This window comes from Etheostoma cragini, chromosome 20, assembly GCF_013103735.1.
Source record: "Etheostoma cragini isolate CJK2018 chromosome 20, CSU_Ecrag_1.0, whole genome shotgun sequence".
NCBI lineage: Eukaryota > Metazoa > Chordata > Actinopteri > Perciformes > Percidae > Etheostoma > Etheostoma cragini.
The window spans coordinates 6743803-6759757 of NC_048426.1; the positions used below are offsets into that span (position 1 = coordinate 6743803).

General features: G+C 39.3%; 1 protein-coding gene across 13 annotated transcripts in view; it reads right to left on the reverse strand.

Annotated features, from left to right (window-relative positions):
* Positions 1-15955, reverse strand: part of syne1b (spectrin repeat containing, nuclear envelope 1b) — an 81171-nt gene that overhangs the window by 50425 nt on the left and 14791 nt on the right. For 10 of the 13 annotated variants that reach the window (XM_034859050.1, XM_034859059.1, XM_034859057.1 and 7 more), the window contains 30 exons: positions 15471-15635; positions 15218-15330; positions 14874-15042; positions 14675-14771; positions 14451-14471; positions 13911-14113; positions 13588-13752; positions 13321-13473; positions 13074-13217; positions 12303-12470; positions 11955-12113; positions 11698-11862; positions 11314-11448; positions 10257-10415; positions 9670-9878; positions 8691-8799; positions 8346-8510; positions 7946-8113; positions 5924-6100; positions 4466-4606; positions 4200-4360; positions 3657-3807; positions 3076-3303; positions 2875-2973; positions 2501-2688; positions 2225-2348; positions 1936-2102; positions 1381-1534; positions 625-1250; positions 231-410 (listed from right to left, as the gene is read on the reverse strand). In XM_034859050.1, coding sequence (XP_034714941.1) covers positions 231-410; positions 625-1250; positions 1381-1534; positions 1936-2102; positions 2225-2348; positions 2501-2688; positions 2875-2973; positions 3076-3303; positions 3657-3807; positions 4200-4360; positions 4466-4606; positions 5924-6100; positions 7946-8113; positions 8346-8510; positions 8691-8799; positions 9670-9878; positions 10257-10415; positions 11314-11448; positions 11698-11862; positions 11955-12113; positions 12303-12470; positions 13074-13217; positions 13321-13473; positions 13588-13752; positions 13911-14113; positions 14451-14471; positions 14675-14771; positions 14874-15042; positions 15218-15330; positions 15471-15635 — 5063 coding nt within the window. The remainder of the gene's footprint in view (positions 1-230; positions 411-624; positions 1251-1380; positions 1535-1935; positions 2103-2224; positions 2349-2500; positions 2689-2874; positions 2974-3075; positions 3304-3656; positions 3808-4199; positions 4361-4465; positions 4607-5923; positions 6101-7945; positions 8114-8345; positions 8511-8690; positions 8800-9669; positions 9879-10256; positions 10416-11313; positions 11449-11697; positions 11863-11954; positions 12114-12302; positions 12471-13073; positions 13218-13320; positions 13474-13587; positions 13753-13910; positions 14114-14450; positions 14472-14674; positions 14772-14873; positions 15043-15217; positions 15331-15470; positions 15636-15955) is intronic. The other 3 variants (XM_034859061.1, XM_034859062.1, XM_034859051.1) reach the window with 1 other exon arrangement.

The following is a 15955-nucleotide window of genomic DNA, read 5'->3' on the forward strand; positions in this document are numbered from 1 at the left end:
AAATTGATTTTTGACTCATTTACATCCACGTTAATGGCAAAAAAGGAACATAAATAAGAAAAGAAAATGAATAACCATGACTATTTCTCCCAGTAAGATCTGTTTTTTTTGTTCTTTCTTAGTATTGATTAGTTTTTGTTTTGAGTAATGTTTTTTGTCTTTTACCCTGTACTTTCTGATAATGCAGTATTTCCTGACTCATGAAAAACCCTCTTCCACTCCTTCAGTACCTCTCTGTGATGAGCCTCTTGGTGTCCTCCCATGTGGTCTCCAGCAGGCTGATTTCCCTCAGTACCTCCCCAGCCAACTCAGCATCTCTCTGGGCCAGCTGGTTACCCTTGTCCCTCAGCCACTGCTCCTCATGCTGGTGTGACTGTAGCTCATCCTCCAGCTGATTAAAGAACCTTAGCCTGACAAAGGACAATACATTGGTGTTGCACATGTTCTCATAAAAAGACGATGTAGTGCACATTCATGTAGTTGCTGGTGCAGGACAGAAAAGTAAATGTAAAAAAGAAGGTAAAGTAGGCAACAGCTCAATGCTCTGAGAAATACTTTTTTTTTAAAATAATAGTATTGAACCAATACAAATATTAATCTGATAACACTCTTATAATGTTTTACCTCTGTTGTAGCACATGCAGGCTGGGTTCTTTAAAGCTCTGGTTGTCAGCTTTTTCTTCAATGTCCTCCACGGCTTTGAGCAGCTGTTCTTTACGCTGTCTAAATGATGTCCAGAGAGCCCCCAGGGCCTCTGCTTCACTCTGCTTAGTACCAAGCAGGTTCCTCACTGCATCCAGCTCAGCACTGAGCGAATCAGCCAGCATGCGGCATGACTTACGAGAACCCTCATCAGCACCAATGTGGAGATGGCTTTTGCAGAGGCTGCTGTCCAGATTGACGGCTAGAGTCTCGAGCTGGCTAATGTCTGGGACAATAGTGGCCAGCTCCTGATGCAGCTCCTCTACTCTTCCCCGGTCCCAGCTCCCAGCACTCTCCACAGTCTGCCTCAGACCCCGCAACACCCCTGCAGCCACACCGTGGGTCTGCAGAAAAGCCTCAAGCCTTTCAAGGCACTCTAACTGGAGCTCAGCTATGTGCTGGGCCTCCAGGTAGTGCTGTAAACAGCTGTCTGCTCTGCTGCGGAGGAGCTGTACATCACTAGGCTCACAGAACTTACAGAGCTTCTCGGTCTGCTGCTCTAAACTCAGTCTCACACTGGACTGCTTCAGTAGCGCCGCCTGGGTCTCCTGTAAAAGGCAATTGATAGAGGATCAGTCATTGCTATTAAGCAAGATGCAATTTGTCCGCCACCCGACTAAAAGTGGCTCTAGAAGGAGTTGCATTCTGCATGCACAAATGAATCTGTGTGGTTGCTACCTTTACTTGGGTAGTGGCAGACTGCATGTTGCTGATGTTGATTTCATAAGCGGAGTGCAGATTTGAGAGCATGGTTTCACTCCAATGGGAGAATTTGAGCAGGGCCTGGTCAAACTGCTCCACCAGCGAGAGGTGGCTCTGAAGCTCTTTTATTCTTGGGGACAAAACAGCAGCATAGTGAGTCAAATCAATTAAGACGTGACCTGTTTAAATCAGCATTTGTACTGTATACTTTTAAGTCACTCCAATATTTCACACTCCGATTTCCACCATTGTAACACTATATTTAACTGTGAAAGAACACAGAGACAAAACATAGCCACATCAGCATTGGCAACTGATTCTTTAGAAAAGCACTGAATTAACTGCTTTTGTGGCTGCTGAAATACTTTAACATGACTTTGTAACATTTAAACACTTACTCACACCAATACAAACCATACACAACAGAAAAAATATTACTATTAATATAAATATTATTAATAGTTTATGTGTGACCTGTAAAGACAACAAGGAACGAAAAAATATGATTCTGATTGTTTCATATGTTCTTACCTTTGAGGAAGGACTTCATTTTGAGATTGCAATCTGTGCTGAAGGGTCTCCAGCTCGTCTTTAAGCTGCCTCACTCTGTCTTCTGGTGCAGTAGGACACAAAGATGTCCCCACAGATACAAGTTCAGCATAGGCAGGCGCGAGAGACTGGACCTCAGAGTGCAAGGCCTGCAAGAGAAAAAACCTTTCTCAAAAACTTTCACTCAAAATATTTTGTCTTTTTTACGTGTGTATTATTTATTCATCATGTTGTGGGAGCAAAAGTCTGTCCACACGTTTTTGTCGTGTACCTGCAAATCTTCTAGCTCTGTGTGGAGCTTGGCTTTATCAGCCGCCAGATACTGACTCTCCGGTTTGGATGCAGATTCACTTCTCTCCAAGCAGGAAACAAAGTTTGAATGCTGTTTCTCATACCTGAAACGCATCAATAGAAAGACTGGGGTCTTAGATTTATATTTCAGTTTTTACTGTTTACTGTACTTTACTGCATTAGCATCAACTGGATAAGCCAGTTTTGTTTTTATTCACATGATGTAAAAATCCCACATATGTTAAATAGCTCATACTTTTGCCAAAGGGAAAGCAGGTTTTCCAAAGTGCTCTGTTTGTCCTTTGCCTTCTGTACGTTTTGGTCATAGCTGTTGTTAAGTTCTGTCACAGTTCTCTCTGCTTGCTCTTTGTCACTGAGTCTTCGGGCACCAGCTGACAGAGACAGTAAGGTTCCCTTTAGCTTCTCTTGATGCTGACAGACATCCTGAAGGACAAAAGCACAAGACAGTGACCCACATAGCACTCTGTAATCTGGAAGACAGATGGCACTGTATTAAGCTTTGCCGTTCCTTTACATTACAAGAGCAAAGTACATCAAAGAAAACAAATGTTTCCTTAAATGTATTGAAGTATTTTAAAAGTAAATATAACTGTAGAAACAACTAAACACCATGTGGTTTTGAAGAGCTTTGTAGGTTTCTGATGAGGAGCTGCAGGATTTGATAGGATGTTCCAGTTTTGTGTGTAGTTCACTGAGAGATGCTTGCACCTAGGAAAAAAACAAGATCAGATCATACTTTACAGTATACCCAAATAAATGCTACCTTCATAATATGTATTAAAAGAAAAATGTATCAATATGCCCATTCACCTCCTCAAGGCTATTTTTGAACTTCAGCTGGTGAGAGGAGCTTTCTTCCAGCTGTCCATCAAGCTGCTGTACGCTCTCCTTCAGCTCCTCCCAGTACCTGCCAATTTGGGTCAGACGGGCCTTGATGCGAGCAGCCTCCCCTGAAGATACAAACTGGGCTAGTGCCTGGGTATCTGCCTCCAGCTGACAAGGAACCTCAGCTTGCTCCTGAAGCTCTGCACCAACAGCCTGGACATGCAAGGATGGATAGGTAACTTTATAACTGTCAGGCGGAGGTGAAACTATAGAATTTTTTTGGATACAGTATTTCGGGGGCGGCATTCAGTATGGTAAAATTAACTTGTACTTAGGTTGTGCCTCTAATAGCTTTGGCTACAGTGGCCCATTAAACTTCCCTAAACAGTTGCTTTTGAAATGGGAGTGGGCTAATGCAGTCAAAAACAGAGACGTGTGTCAAGGCTTGGGCAAAGAAGGCCTATGATGTTACTTCGAACACCAATGGCACTTTAAAACAGCCTTACTGATTGGATTGAAGATTACTTTTATGGCATGGTTGTAGATTTATAAACACAATACTGTACCTTTACTGTGTTGATCTGTTGCACGAGAGGCAAATTAGAAGATTTCAGTACATCGAGCTGCTTTTCCTTGTCAGATATCCATGAGGAAAAGGTTTCAAACCTAGCTCCAAACTGATCCCACTGAGTTTTCATTTCTTCCAGAGTCTTGACACTGGAACACAAGAGTATTAACCATAAATAAATAAATTGGCTGTATTAATTAATTAATAACTACAATTAAAATAATACTATAATAACAATAACAATAAACACTGACAATCATATCCTATACAGAGCACAAAGGTATTTGGGTTTACTGTTGTCCTTGAGACTGTGTCAGGTAATTCGTCACAGAAATACATTCTCAATTGACTTTCAGATACACCTGTGTAAATTTTAAATTGTGTCTTATTTCCCTTCGGTAAAGTACATTACATCTGGTACAATATCATATTAGGCTAAAGCCATAATGTATTTGAAAACCATAACGTATTTTGAAACACAATTTGAAGACAACAAAACATTGTCTAGCAAACGCAACAAGAATGAAATTCATCATCTTACTCTTTCTTGAGCCCAGCCTCGACTTTGTCCACTTGCTCACTGAGGGAACGAGCTTGTTGTAAAAGCAGAGTTTTGTTCTTTGGACCAAGCTGGATTTCTTTTGCTCTCTTAAGCAATGTGTTCATATGTGAGGCCTTTGCTTCACACTGCTTCAACAACACCTATTGACATAAAGGAATATTCTTAATATTCTTAATTTTGCTAATATACTTCCAGTAATAAATCACAGAATATGTCAGCAGGTGCACAACACAAACTGTACTTACTCTGGCCTGGTCAAGTTCAACTGCCAGACTCTCTGGACTGCTGAAGTTCAGGTCTCTATCCATGGATGAGTGTGCCTTGTTAACAAACTCATGCACTGCCTCCTGCTGGCTGTCAAACTCCTGCCAAGCTGCCAGTGTAACCTGGGAATGACAATGCCAAACATCTTTGATCTCAAATTAACTCTACACAGCGCTTTATCTATAAAACACAACATAGCCAATTCAAAATGGATAGAAGAGACATTTGTCAAATACAATGCTGTTAAGCAGTAATCTTGGACATTACTGCTATTGGACCTTCCCACTATCACTATCACTTGAATGTAGTATAAAAGTTACATCAGTAATAAATTAAGGAAAGTATGAAAATATTTACTTTCTAATTTCAGTTATTTAAGATCAAGATCAACCCCAAAAGAACATGTGACATCATTGAGTATGCAGATGACACCACCATGTTTGGCTTTATTAGCAAGACAGAGGTAGCACAGTTAATATTCTGCAAGCACCTCGCCCCAGTGGTGCTTAGTCAGAAACATCAGATAGATTGGTGTGCACCTTACCGAGATCTAAAGTGCATTCTCCCAAACATACACAAGCCAAACAAAATTTCCATTTCAGTCCTGCCTTTATCTTGTATACGTTCTATTAAGCACCATCAAGAGTATGATTACTGACCTACTGTATCACTATCCTCTAAAGGAACTGTAAAGCCTCAAAAGAAAAGTCCTTCCAGCACAAAATATCAATCAGACCGCTCTACCCTTCAGGACAATTGTCCCACAAATGCTATATCTCTAAGGTCGACTGAATTAACATTAAAACTTCTCCTCCTTCACATACAGTAGCTGAGCTGTTTTCTATCCACAAAAGGTTCCACAAATCTTTCAGGGTTTACTATTCTGGACCTAATCCATTTGTTTATTTATTTACCATGGACAACACACATTAATTAACATTAATATGATTTAATTGTGTTTCCATTTGCAGTCCATGGGCAGGTTGATACTTTAAACTTTACAAAGAAACAAGACAATACAAAAAGGAGGCAACACAGAATTACCACATATACTGTAGGAGTATGCAGCATAAATGAAAAGGGAGCACAGTAAAAACCTTTACAGAACACCATTAAATATCTATATTGATCATGAGATGAGATGTGTCAGGTTTCAGCTCAAAGGCTAACATTTATAGATCACATTTTAACATTCATTTTCCAGTAATCATTTGGAGAAACAAAAAAGAGAGCTTCTGAGTTTTTCGATGTTTAGTAAGAAAGTTGTAAGAAAATTAAAGACCCTTTCTGTTCATGCTAGTTTGATACAATTTTGCAAAGACAGGCTGCGGCAAAATCATCTAAGTTTGTTGTAATTATTCAGAGCAACAGAGTTGATTTGATCCACTTTAAAACAGTGTCCCAAAGGTTTTCTAAAAAAAAACAAGAATATTGCTCACCTCGAGACTTTGCTCCTGTGAATCCATATTCTGCTCCATTTTGCTGAGTGTGTTCTCTAAACTCTGCAGGTCCTGCTGCAGAGTCTCTCCCAAACCCTCTTCAGCCTGGAGCTGCTGGCCTCTGGTGATCAGCTGCTGGACATCCTTTCTCTTCATTTTTAAGCGTTTTAACAGTTGCTATGGGAAGGAAGATATACTTAAAGTCTTATTCTATTTAAATTAATTTAAAGTTACACAGTGCTGCTCATTAGTTTATGAACCCATTCTCAAGTTGACTAAAAAGACAAATTAAAAAACTCTTTTTTGGGAAATTGATCTTAATGCCTTAATTGAAAAAAAATTGAAAAAATCCAACCTTTAAAGACACCAGTTTTCTTTGTGAATGAATAATGTATCGTAAATAAATACATTTTCTTCCTTAAAATACAGGGGTCACAAGTGCAAATACCCCTATGGTAAATTCCCATTAGGTAGGCAGATTTTTATTTTTAACTAGAGATAGGCATGAGTTACTTTCCATAAAATCATCTCTCAATGCAAATCAAACCAGCTATTAGGCTAACTGAAGTAGAACCATGCCAATCTCTATGTATGGTGAAGGGTATGTGATGCTGGGGGGTTAGTTTGGTTCCAAAGGCCAAGGGAACTTTATCAGGATGCATAGTATCCTGGTCCATGAAATAACTGGCCTTTAAAAATAAAAATCTGCCTGACATTGGGCCGTGTATACTTATGCCCCGTGTATTTTAAGGAAGAACATTTATTTCTTTACAATTAGAGCTGGGCAGCGATCTTTTTTTTTTTTTTAATGTTCTGCCATAGGAACAAAAGTGCCGTAACATTTGTTCTGCAAAAACTTACCAGCATTTTGTTTATGAAGTAGCAGTTAAATAAAATATTTAGTGTACATCTCAACTTAAACAATGTATTTATCATGTCCAGAGTTGAATTCCATCTGGTTTGAACGTGTTGCATAAGCCACTCCTTCTTATGTACACGTTCTTCTGTTGTTGCTCTAACTCTGCAGCACCTGCTGGACTGGGTTTAGAGCCTCACAACTTTTCTGCATTTTGCAGGGACAGTGTCAAACGCGCTGTTAAGCAGAGACACTGAGGGACACTGTCCAACGCGCTGTAAAGCATAGACAATGTGACCGAACGATGGAGACCGTGCGCAAAGCAGGGGACATGATCAGAAGGCAAAAGGCTCGCAGCAGCGATCAGATTTCGGATCTATTTGTAGGCTACTATCTTTTCTAACTGCGGTGACTTTATTTCACACATTCCACTGCTGTGCAACTTCCATAAAGTGTCCCGCGCGTACATGTTGTAGCGTGGTCGCTTTGGCAGTCCTCTCCTTTTCAAACAACTTGTGTATTTTTCTTGTGATGGTGTCTTGAGGGAATCTCATACCTGCCGTCATTGTTGCGATTCTCAGACCGATGTCCTCTAATGGGCATGCAGTCTGTAGCTATCCACGTCGCTAAGGCATTTGTTAGCGTCTCTTGCCTTTGTTTATCTCAAACCCCCCCCGCTGCATCTAACGTAGTCTGCCGAAGCCTCGCGCCACTGTGTGTCTCGTTGAATGATTTGCTGGAATCAACTGTCAAGGTGAAATTTCAGACTGGAAGTACTCAGGTGATAAGAAAATTCAACTTTGCAGTATTTACAAAGCCTGTGAGCAACAAACTTTTACAATAATAATGAAATAACAAAAACTGCTTTAACGCGCAATAAAAAAATTGTCGGCGTTAATTAATTAATGAGTTAACGCGATAGTAACGCGTTAACTTGCCCAGCCCTATTTACAATACATTATTTATTCAACAAAGAAAATTAAAAGGTTTGAGTTTTTTCCTCTTTTGTAATCAAGGCATTAAGATCAAATTCCAAAAGATGATTCCTTTATCAAATGTATTTTATTTATTTTAACTTTAAGTTATCAACTTTAGTTAATAAAAAAGTCAAAGTAATTGTTTCCCCAATTATATAAAAAAAATATTTTGCGAATGTCCTACTGTACCTGGTGAACAAGAAGTAATTGCTGCGCTTCTCTTACAGTTGGACAGTCCAGTATTTTGGTGACCTCGGCCTGAGCCTCTTTCTGACCCTGGACGAGATCATCCAAAGTAGTTTGTACCTCTTCCCTGAACTGCACACAGTCCCCCACAGCCAGCACCATCTTCTCAGCCTGGAAGATAAAACAGAAAAATATACAGTATCAGAACAAACATGATGAATTAGTAGATCTTACCTATAAATTAAAGTTGTATGATAATGCCCTATTAATGTATATAGAGTGTTTTACTAATTCTGTATCTGTATGTTCCTTATATAATGTTAAAATGTCCAAGTATACTGTAGATTCCCAAAGGGGATATGCTGTCGGGTACCCCAAAAAAACAAGAAAAAGCTGCATCTACCTCAAAGAGAGAAGCAAGAAGCCCCTTAAAATCAGTTGAGAGCTTGCTCAGTGCACTTCCTTGCCTCTGGGCATCGCTGTCAGCACAGATCTCAATAAGTACGGCAATACGAGCTTTTAGCCAGCCAAGATTCCCTTCCTGTAGCTCAGCATCATTCCTCAGCTCCTGCACAAAGCAAAAGAGTATGATGCACATGTGGTCATAAGAGTCATCTGACACAAAGTGTCAAATCTCATCTTGTCAGCAGTGACACTGACAAGCACATCATATATGTCACATCCCAGAGGAGGCAAAGAGGGGACAGTCAGGGAATAGTTGGGCCGTGGGGTGTTTGAACCAACTCACCATGATGGTAGCCTTCACCTGGCCATATTTTCTGGGGTCACTGGCTCGATTTCTCAGCAGCCTCAGTTGGCTTTCTTTAGATATCAGCCAGCAGGAGAGTTCCGCATACCTATTACACACCATGATGGAAAAATATTACGTAAAACTCAAAAAGATTTCAGGAATAATTGCTTGTAAAAGAAAAGACTGCCATTATTAATTATTAATTGTTTCATTAATGGACCTTTATCGGGCCTCAAATTTACAAAGTGAATCATCTTTAAGCTACAGCTCCATGTCTTAAATACCTGAGATACTTCACACATCATAATTAATTAAAAAAAAAATTGAAAAAATAAAGTAAATGTCTAAATTAGCAGAAATGCCACAATGCTGTATGTCAAGTAACCTTGATCATTTTACTATGCATCTGAATTCCAGGTGTGCATTAGATAACACTTACATAAAAAATGATTTAAGTTCTTAGAAATAACAGATTGAAGAGATAATTTCTCTGTTTAGGTCAGTGGCACCTGCATTAGAAGATTAAGGAGTTTGCTGTTGCTAATGTGTACATCCTCAAGATGTTATTAAACATGAGGTCTATGTGGTGGCCACAAGAACTGTAAACGGTGGGGTTCAGACTCCTTTGTGTGTTTTCTTTAGGTGTGTGACACACAGTGTGTGTTGACAATAAAGACAACATGGAGCAGAATGAAGAATCTTTGCCTTTTCAGTAACGCCAGACAAATCTTGTTTTTGAGATCTATCAAAACCATATGCCTTGCAAACATTCTCTTCACCCTCTCTCTCCTCATCTGAAATTAATAAAATCATTTAAAAGGGTACTTTTGGTATGTAATGAATGCAGGCCACTGCCTGGTGAATGAACATATTGTTCAACAGCTCAGCCACTATTCTGTATGTATGACCATTGTAACCACCGCAACCCCTTGGCAGCATTGATAAAGAACTTCACCAAAATGCATAATTATTTCACCTTGCATTGTACTCTTTCCATTTATCTGGGTGTTGCATTAGCTTCTGATGGGTGTTCTCAATTTCCTCTCGGACCTCAGAGAAGTCCTTTCTTGCTGTGTCCAGGATCTGGTGGACAGGGTCACTCTCAGGGAGCTTTAGACAAAGTTCCTCCATCAGCTGCAGCCTTTTCTCACAGATGGAATGGGGGCCCTTTTCCCTAAAGAAGGCCTAAAGTAAAACAAAAGCACAATTATTTACTTCCGTTAAAAGTGAACACCATGATTACTAATCATGTTTTTTTTTGTCTAAGTGGGTGGTGGTGACGGAAAGGGGGGGATTTGTTAATGTTGTATGTTTCATATTTTGTTAAAAAATTTAAATAAAAACTGAAAAAATGTATGTGAATGTAAGACAACCAAGTGCCGCGGCCTCAATCAGCAAAAATATTTGCTTGACAATGACACAGGACGGGACACAGTTCTTATGGATCAGGTTTATTAAAATCTTCCCACGCTGCTACACAGCAGTGAATTTGCATTGAATTGTTTCACATTGAGTTAATCAATACATAAAACTCAGCCAGCTGGCCAGCCACTCTGTGCTCACCCTGTGCTCCTTGATGAGCCTCTCGCTCCCCATGCTAGCCAGGTGGCGGTTTTCCCTGGTCACCTCCGCCTGACACTCCTGCAGCAACACCATCAGCTTGCTCCTCTCAACCTCCACTTTAAGATGCAGCAGGTGAAATGGGGCCTCTGTCTGAATGTCCTGTGAAATGAGAACATTTGGCAATTACAAGGCCAAATCCAAAGCAATTTGTGCAGCTTGTTTCTTACCAGGGGAGATTCTAGAAACCGACCTTTAGGGGGGCTCAGCCCTTAATCAGAATGTGACACGGATACGGAGCCTTGCAGAAGTGTTAACCCCCCTTGCTAAATCATTAATTTCACTAGCCGATAATCTTTGAGCCAGCTACTGAACAACAATGTCAGATAACGTTTTTGACACTATTAACACTATGATGGAACTAAACTTGACACTTTATAAGTCACAGTAATAAAATATAAGACACAATCTTTTAACATTCAGCAAATTTAGCTACTTACGTTTAATTTGGGTTCTAATCTGCGCCATGAAATAACCAACTTCTTTTCTGGGGACTACCAACCTTACACTTCACAACCGTCTCCTGCGCTTCCTCTGATAGATTAGATAAAGACTCAGCCAAAGACGGGAGTCTGGCACAACCACCTCTGATTGGCCAAAACTATGTTTCCGTTAACCCTTTTCTTGACTGAGTTACAGGTGCCTAGCATTGGCTACAGCGATATAGGATTTTAAACCTGTTTCTTTGAACCAGTAATTGTTTTTCTTCTGTCACTAACTGACAAGTTTGCAAACTCTAACTTGAAGCACTAAAATTGCCAACGTTTCCAACGTTTGGGCCAATGTTGAAAAGTGCCACAAATTTGGGTTTATTTGCATTAGTAAAAAGGGAAAAACATTGAGATTGGAATTATGTATTATTCCTAATTATTAATATTAGTTTACACCTTACGTCACAATTGTGGAGCTGCAAAAAGAAAATGGACTTAAAAATATGTCTTTGCAATCTACTTGGAGATGCATCCTTGCACTTGGAATTTGACACTATTCAAGCACTAACCTTCCAGTGTTTGTGTAGCTTCCTGACTGTTTCCTGTAGCGACTGCTGCTCCTGCTCTGGCAAAATATCTGTCAGCTCATCACAAGCCTTGAGGAACGTATTCAAGAGCCGCTGGTCCAGCTGACCAAAGAACTCCTGCAAAAAAAAAAATCAAGAACTCCATGTGTCATACTTTGTCAAGTCATGTCTTAATTACATGCATCCTTCTTAATCTTTGTTTTAATTATACGGTATAGATTACTCTGTTGCAATGTTCCATGCTGTGATAGGACTGACTGTGGTGGTTAAATAGACTTAAGATACAGTGTATGTACAGCTATGTATGGCATTGTATGATGTTAAACTGTACTTTCCTGAATCTTACACAAGGCACAATTTTCTTACCGTGTGTTTCTTGAGCAGCTCCTCTGGGTTGCCTCTTTCTGTCAGACAGTTCTGTGCCGTTTTAAGAACCTTCTCCAGCTCTATCCGTGATTCATCGAACCTCTTCATGAGGCAGCTGTTGGCCTCCACATTCTTCCGCCACTCTGTAGATTCCTTAATCATGCCCTTAACGCACAAACAAGTTATTTCTTTAAATATTAAAAGACTTCTAAGAGCTGAATAGAAATTAAATAGGCCTTGGATGTTTACTGCTCTACCTGTGAGGAGGACTGTAGGTCTGCTACTCTTTTTTGCAAAAGGCTCATGTCCATGTACTGGAGAGTTTTACTGCTGTTCATTATTTTCTGGATGGTCTGGTGGTTTCTCTCTATCACTGTTAAACACTTCTTACAGCTATGTGTGAAGGTCGCCAGCTCCTGTAGTATTCAATGACAAGCAGAGTGTTATTGATTTATTAATATCTTGAGGCTGTGCTTTTCAGTCTAACATGATGACACATAAAAAATGCAAGTTATAGGTATGTTATGTCATTTATTTATCTATGTATTTAAACATTATTCAATACAATTGATATGGTACCATATTGGAACTCCTGTATTAGTTACCTGACATTTCTGTTTAAAGTCTACTGGTCCCTCAGAGTCACCGGTGCTGGTGATATGACTGGCCTTCTCCAGAGCCTGGTAGAAGCCTGTGATGTTCTTCTCCATTTCTTCAAGTGGCGGTAATAGAGACTGTGACTCCCTCAGCAGAGGCAAACATATTTCCCTTACCTGATTGGAGGAAAAAATGTTAAACAAAGCAAACTACAGGTGGCTGATATGCTGTTTTGATCTATTACAGCAAAAAAAAATATATTTGTTTTAACACAATGGCAGCAATTAACAATGTTTTACATATCCTTAAAACAATCATTTGCATAATAATTGCAAATTGGCAGCCCTATATTTTTCTATAATAAAGCACATTTTAATCTTTGTCCAGTTCCAAAGATTACCTGCAATCCTCATATATCCATGCTTTGGTTAATTTTTGGATAACAAAGGGTAAATTATTTTGGTTAATATTCAGGTAGATTATTTTGTTTAAGGTTAGAATAAGGTTTGGTCATGTTTTTGCTTACTTTTATGTAAAAGAAAACCAAAAGTAGTCCAATATGTTTGTAATAGTTTTGGATTCCTAAATACATCAGGAGGTAATAATAAACACTGGCAAAAAAAAAATAAAAAGTTATAAGCACTCTCAAAACAAACTGGGCACCTTGGAAAGCACCAGTTTAACTATAAAAAAACCACACAAATACAGAAACATGCATTTGTAAAAATTGAAAATAGAAAAGCTAAACAAGTAAATACTATTTAATGACATGCACACACCTTGCTCAGCTGCTCTTTGACAGAGGCCATCACAGCCATCATCTGTGAAACTTCCTCCTGTGGAGTGTCTTTGGTCAACAGCTGAGCGGTACGGCTCGCTGCCTTACAGGCGGCTTCCATGGCTGGCACTTTGTGCTTGACTTCCTGCAGTAAATTTGGATAAAGAGTATAGGAATTTTTCATTGCAGAGCAGACAGATGAAAATCAGTCTATAACAAGTGAAAGGATGAGCAAATCATCTGCTTACCTCAACATCTTGAACAAAGGCTCTGACGTTCAGGAAAGACACTTGGACAGGAGCAGTCATTTTTTCATTGGTTGCATCCATGAATATTTTCAAGGTATTAATCCCATCATGGTAGTCTTGTCTCAATTTATCTACTTCATCTGCTCTTGCATACTGCCAAAAAAACAGAGGAAGGCAGTAAGTTATCTTTTTGAAAACTTAAGCTGATGCAACAGACGGGATCATTAGGTTATTAATTCACGGTACAGTTGTACAAAGGGAATTTACATGTTTGACTTTGACAAACAGCTCCCTCCATCTCCCATTCAGAAGAAGAAGCTGCTGCTTCAGATCCCGTGAGACTGTGTCATCGCAGGTCTCAATGAGAAAGTTTCCTGCATCATTCATGTCCATGTGTTGCTGCATCCAATGAGAGAGGTTTCTGAAAAAATCCTAAAAGAAAAAAGGAAAGAAAGACCATAGCTGCAGAGACTCAAAAGCTTTGTGACCATTTAAAAAACATTCCTCATACAGTTTGGCAGGAAAAAACATTTAGCTTTATAATATAAATTGTACTGTTTATCATGACTAGTATCTGTGATTGTACTTACCCGTTTAGCATTCTCTGACTGATTGAGCATCTGCTCACCGTCCTCTAGCCAGGCCTGCAGAGATGCCACTGTGCTACTGTACTTCTCCCAGTTCGAGATCACCTCCTCCAGCATGCTGCGAACACTCCGCACCTCCAAAGCCAGGTTCCTCCACTGAGCTGTGGCATCACTAAGGAATTTACTTACCCCTTCTGCTTCATCAACTGGAAGTAAAATATGGAACTAGTTCAGTTTAGTTAAAATAAAATATGGGTATCAACTGTACAGGTATAAAAACATTATTGACATTATGACATTATGTTGATTATTTTGGTTGACACTACAGGCTTTTAGGTCAGAGAGATCATGCTAAAATTGCATTCCAATTAATGCAATTATTGTAAGATTTTCATGCACGATGCAATGTTATGATTTCTCTGTTCTATGGGATTAAACATATGTTAGATAAGAAAAGTGCAACCCCAAATTTCCAGAAAGGTGCGGCTCAGGAAACAGGCAAAGTTAAGGTTTTAAAGATTATCAGGCTGTATTTAGACTTACCTTTGTTACAGGTTTTAGACCCTGTAACATTAAATCAATAAAAAGGCTGTTTACCATGAGCCATAAGAAAATGTATATATGTAGACATATATTATATATATATATATTATTATACATATATTATACATATATATATATATATATATATATATATATATATATATATATATATATAAATATATATACCTTAACAAAGAAATTGGTAATAAAAGCAGAAGTCTTACTTGAGCTGTCAGACTTTACATAAACCTCTGCAGCCTGCCTGAGGCCTGTGAAGATGATCTCATACTGCTCAAAGAACCGGTGGCCTTCTACAAAAGTCTACAATAGAAAGACAAACATGGAAAAACAGATTAAATAGTCTCATAGACACATTGCCATTCAAATACTGTAAATACTATAAAAACCATAATTGCCACTTACAAGGTAGGTTTGCAGCAGGAGTTCAACAGAGTCCCGTCTGCCATATTTAATGATCCAGGACTTAAGCTTTGACTCAGCCAACATAAGAAAGGACATCAGCCGATACTTCATTTCACAGAATTCCAGTTTAATCAAGTGAGCGTGTGATGATGTGGACACAAAATTGAACCTACAAATTAAACAGATGTTCAATAATCATTTTTTTTTTTTCTTTGATTTTTACAAGAGGCACAGAGCAGAAAGACCAGAAAACAGAACCGGTAAACATCAAGTTGATGTTCAATTTAAAAAAAAAATGTAGGAGAAAATGTACATAAAATGTACTTACAAGACAAAGGTCTTACCGTTCAGCCATATCTTGTAGCTGCTCAGATGGAACAGGTACCCCATTTACTGATCTGTCCCTATGGATCTGCTGGAAGGTTTGTCTGTGCGATTCCAGGTTTTTTAACACCTCCTGCGAAATGTAATCACATATAATCATGGCCACATTGACCTTCCTGTGTATGCTACCTGTATTAAATGATTTGGATACCTACAATGGCAATAGTTTGGTAGGTATACAAACACTTTGAAACTAAAGGTGCGCTCTGTTACCTTATGCTGCTCTAGTTTTCTGTGCAGAACATTGGCTGTCTCTTCATGATCATGTTGAATGGGAATGTCTTCTCTCAGAGCCATCTCTGCCCTGTGAAGCCAGGCTCCAATCACTCCCAGAGGACCAGGCAGGGACTTGTCCAGATGGATGTGCCAGTCCAACAACTGAAATTGAAATACATTAAAACACCCACTTTACCATAGAGGAGGCTATGCTGATCAAAACATATCTACATGTTCACAAGCAATCAGGCTACAAAGGAGTTTTATGCCAGTCTGGACGAGCTGTTGGTGTCCAGAGGAGCAGGCTGCCAAGTTAACAAAACCTCCTCTGTTTCCGTCTCCTCTCCTCAGGACAAACTCTTATTAAAATGCTTCTGTTACACTTTGAACTTTCACTGGCAGCCAGGGAAGAACAGCTCCCTAAATTGTGTTTCCCCCGTATGATATTTTCACTATAGCAATGTGATTTTCAAGCAAAAAAC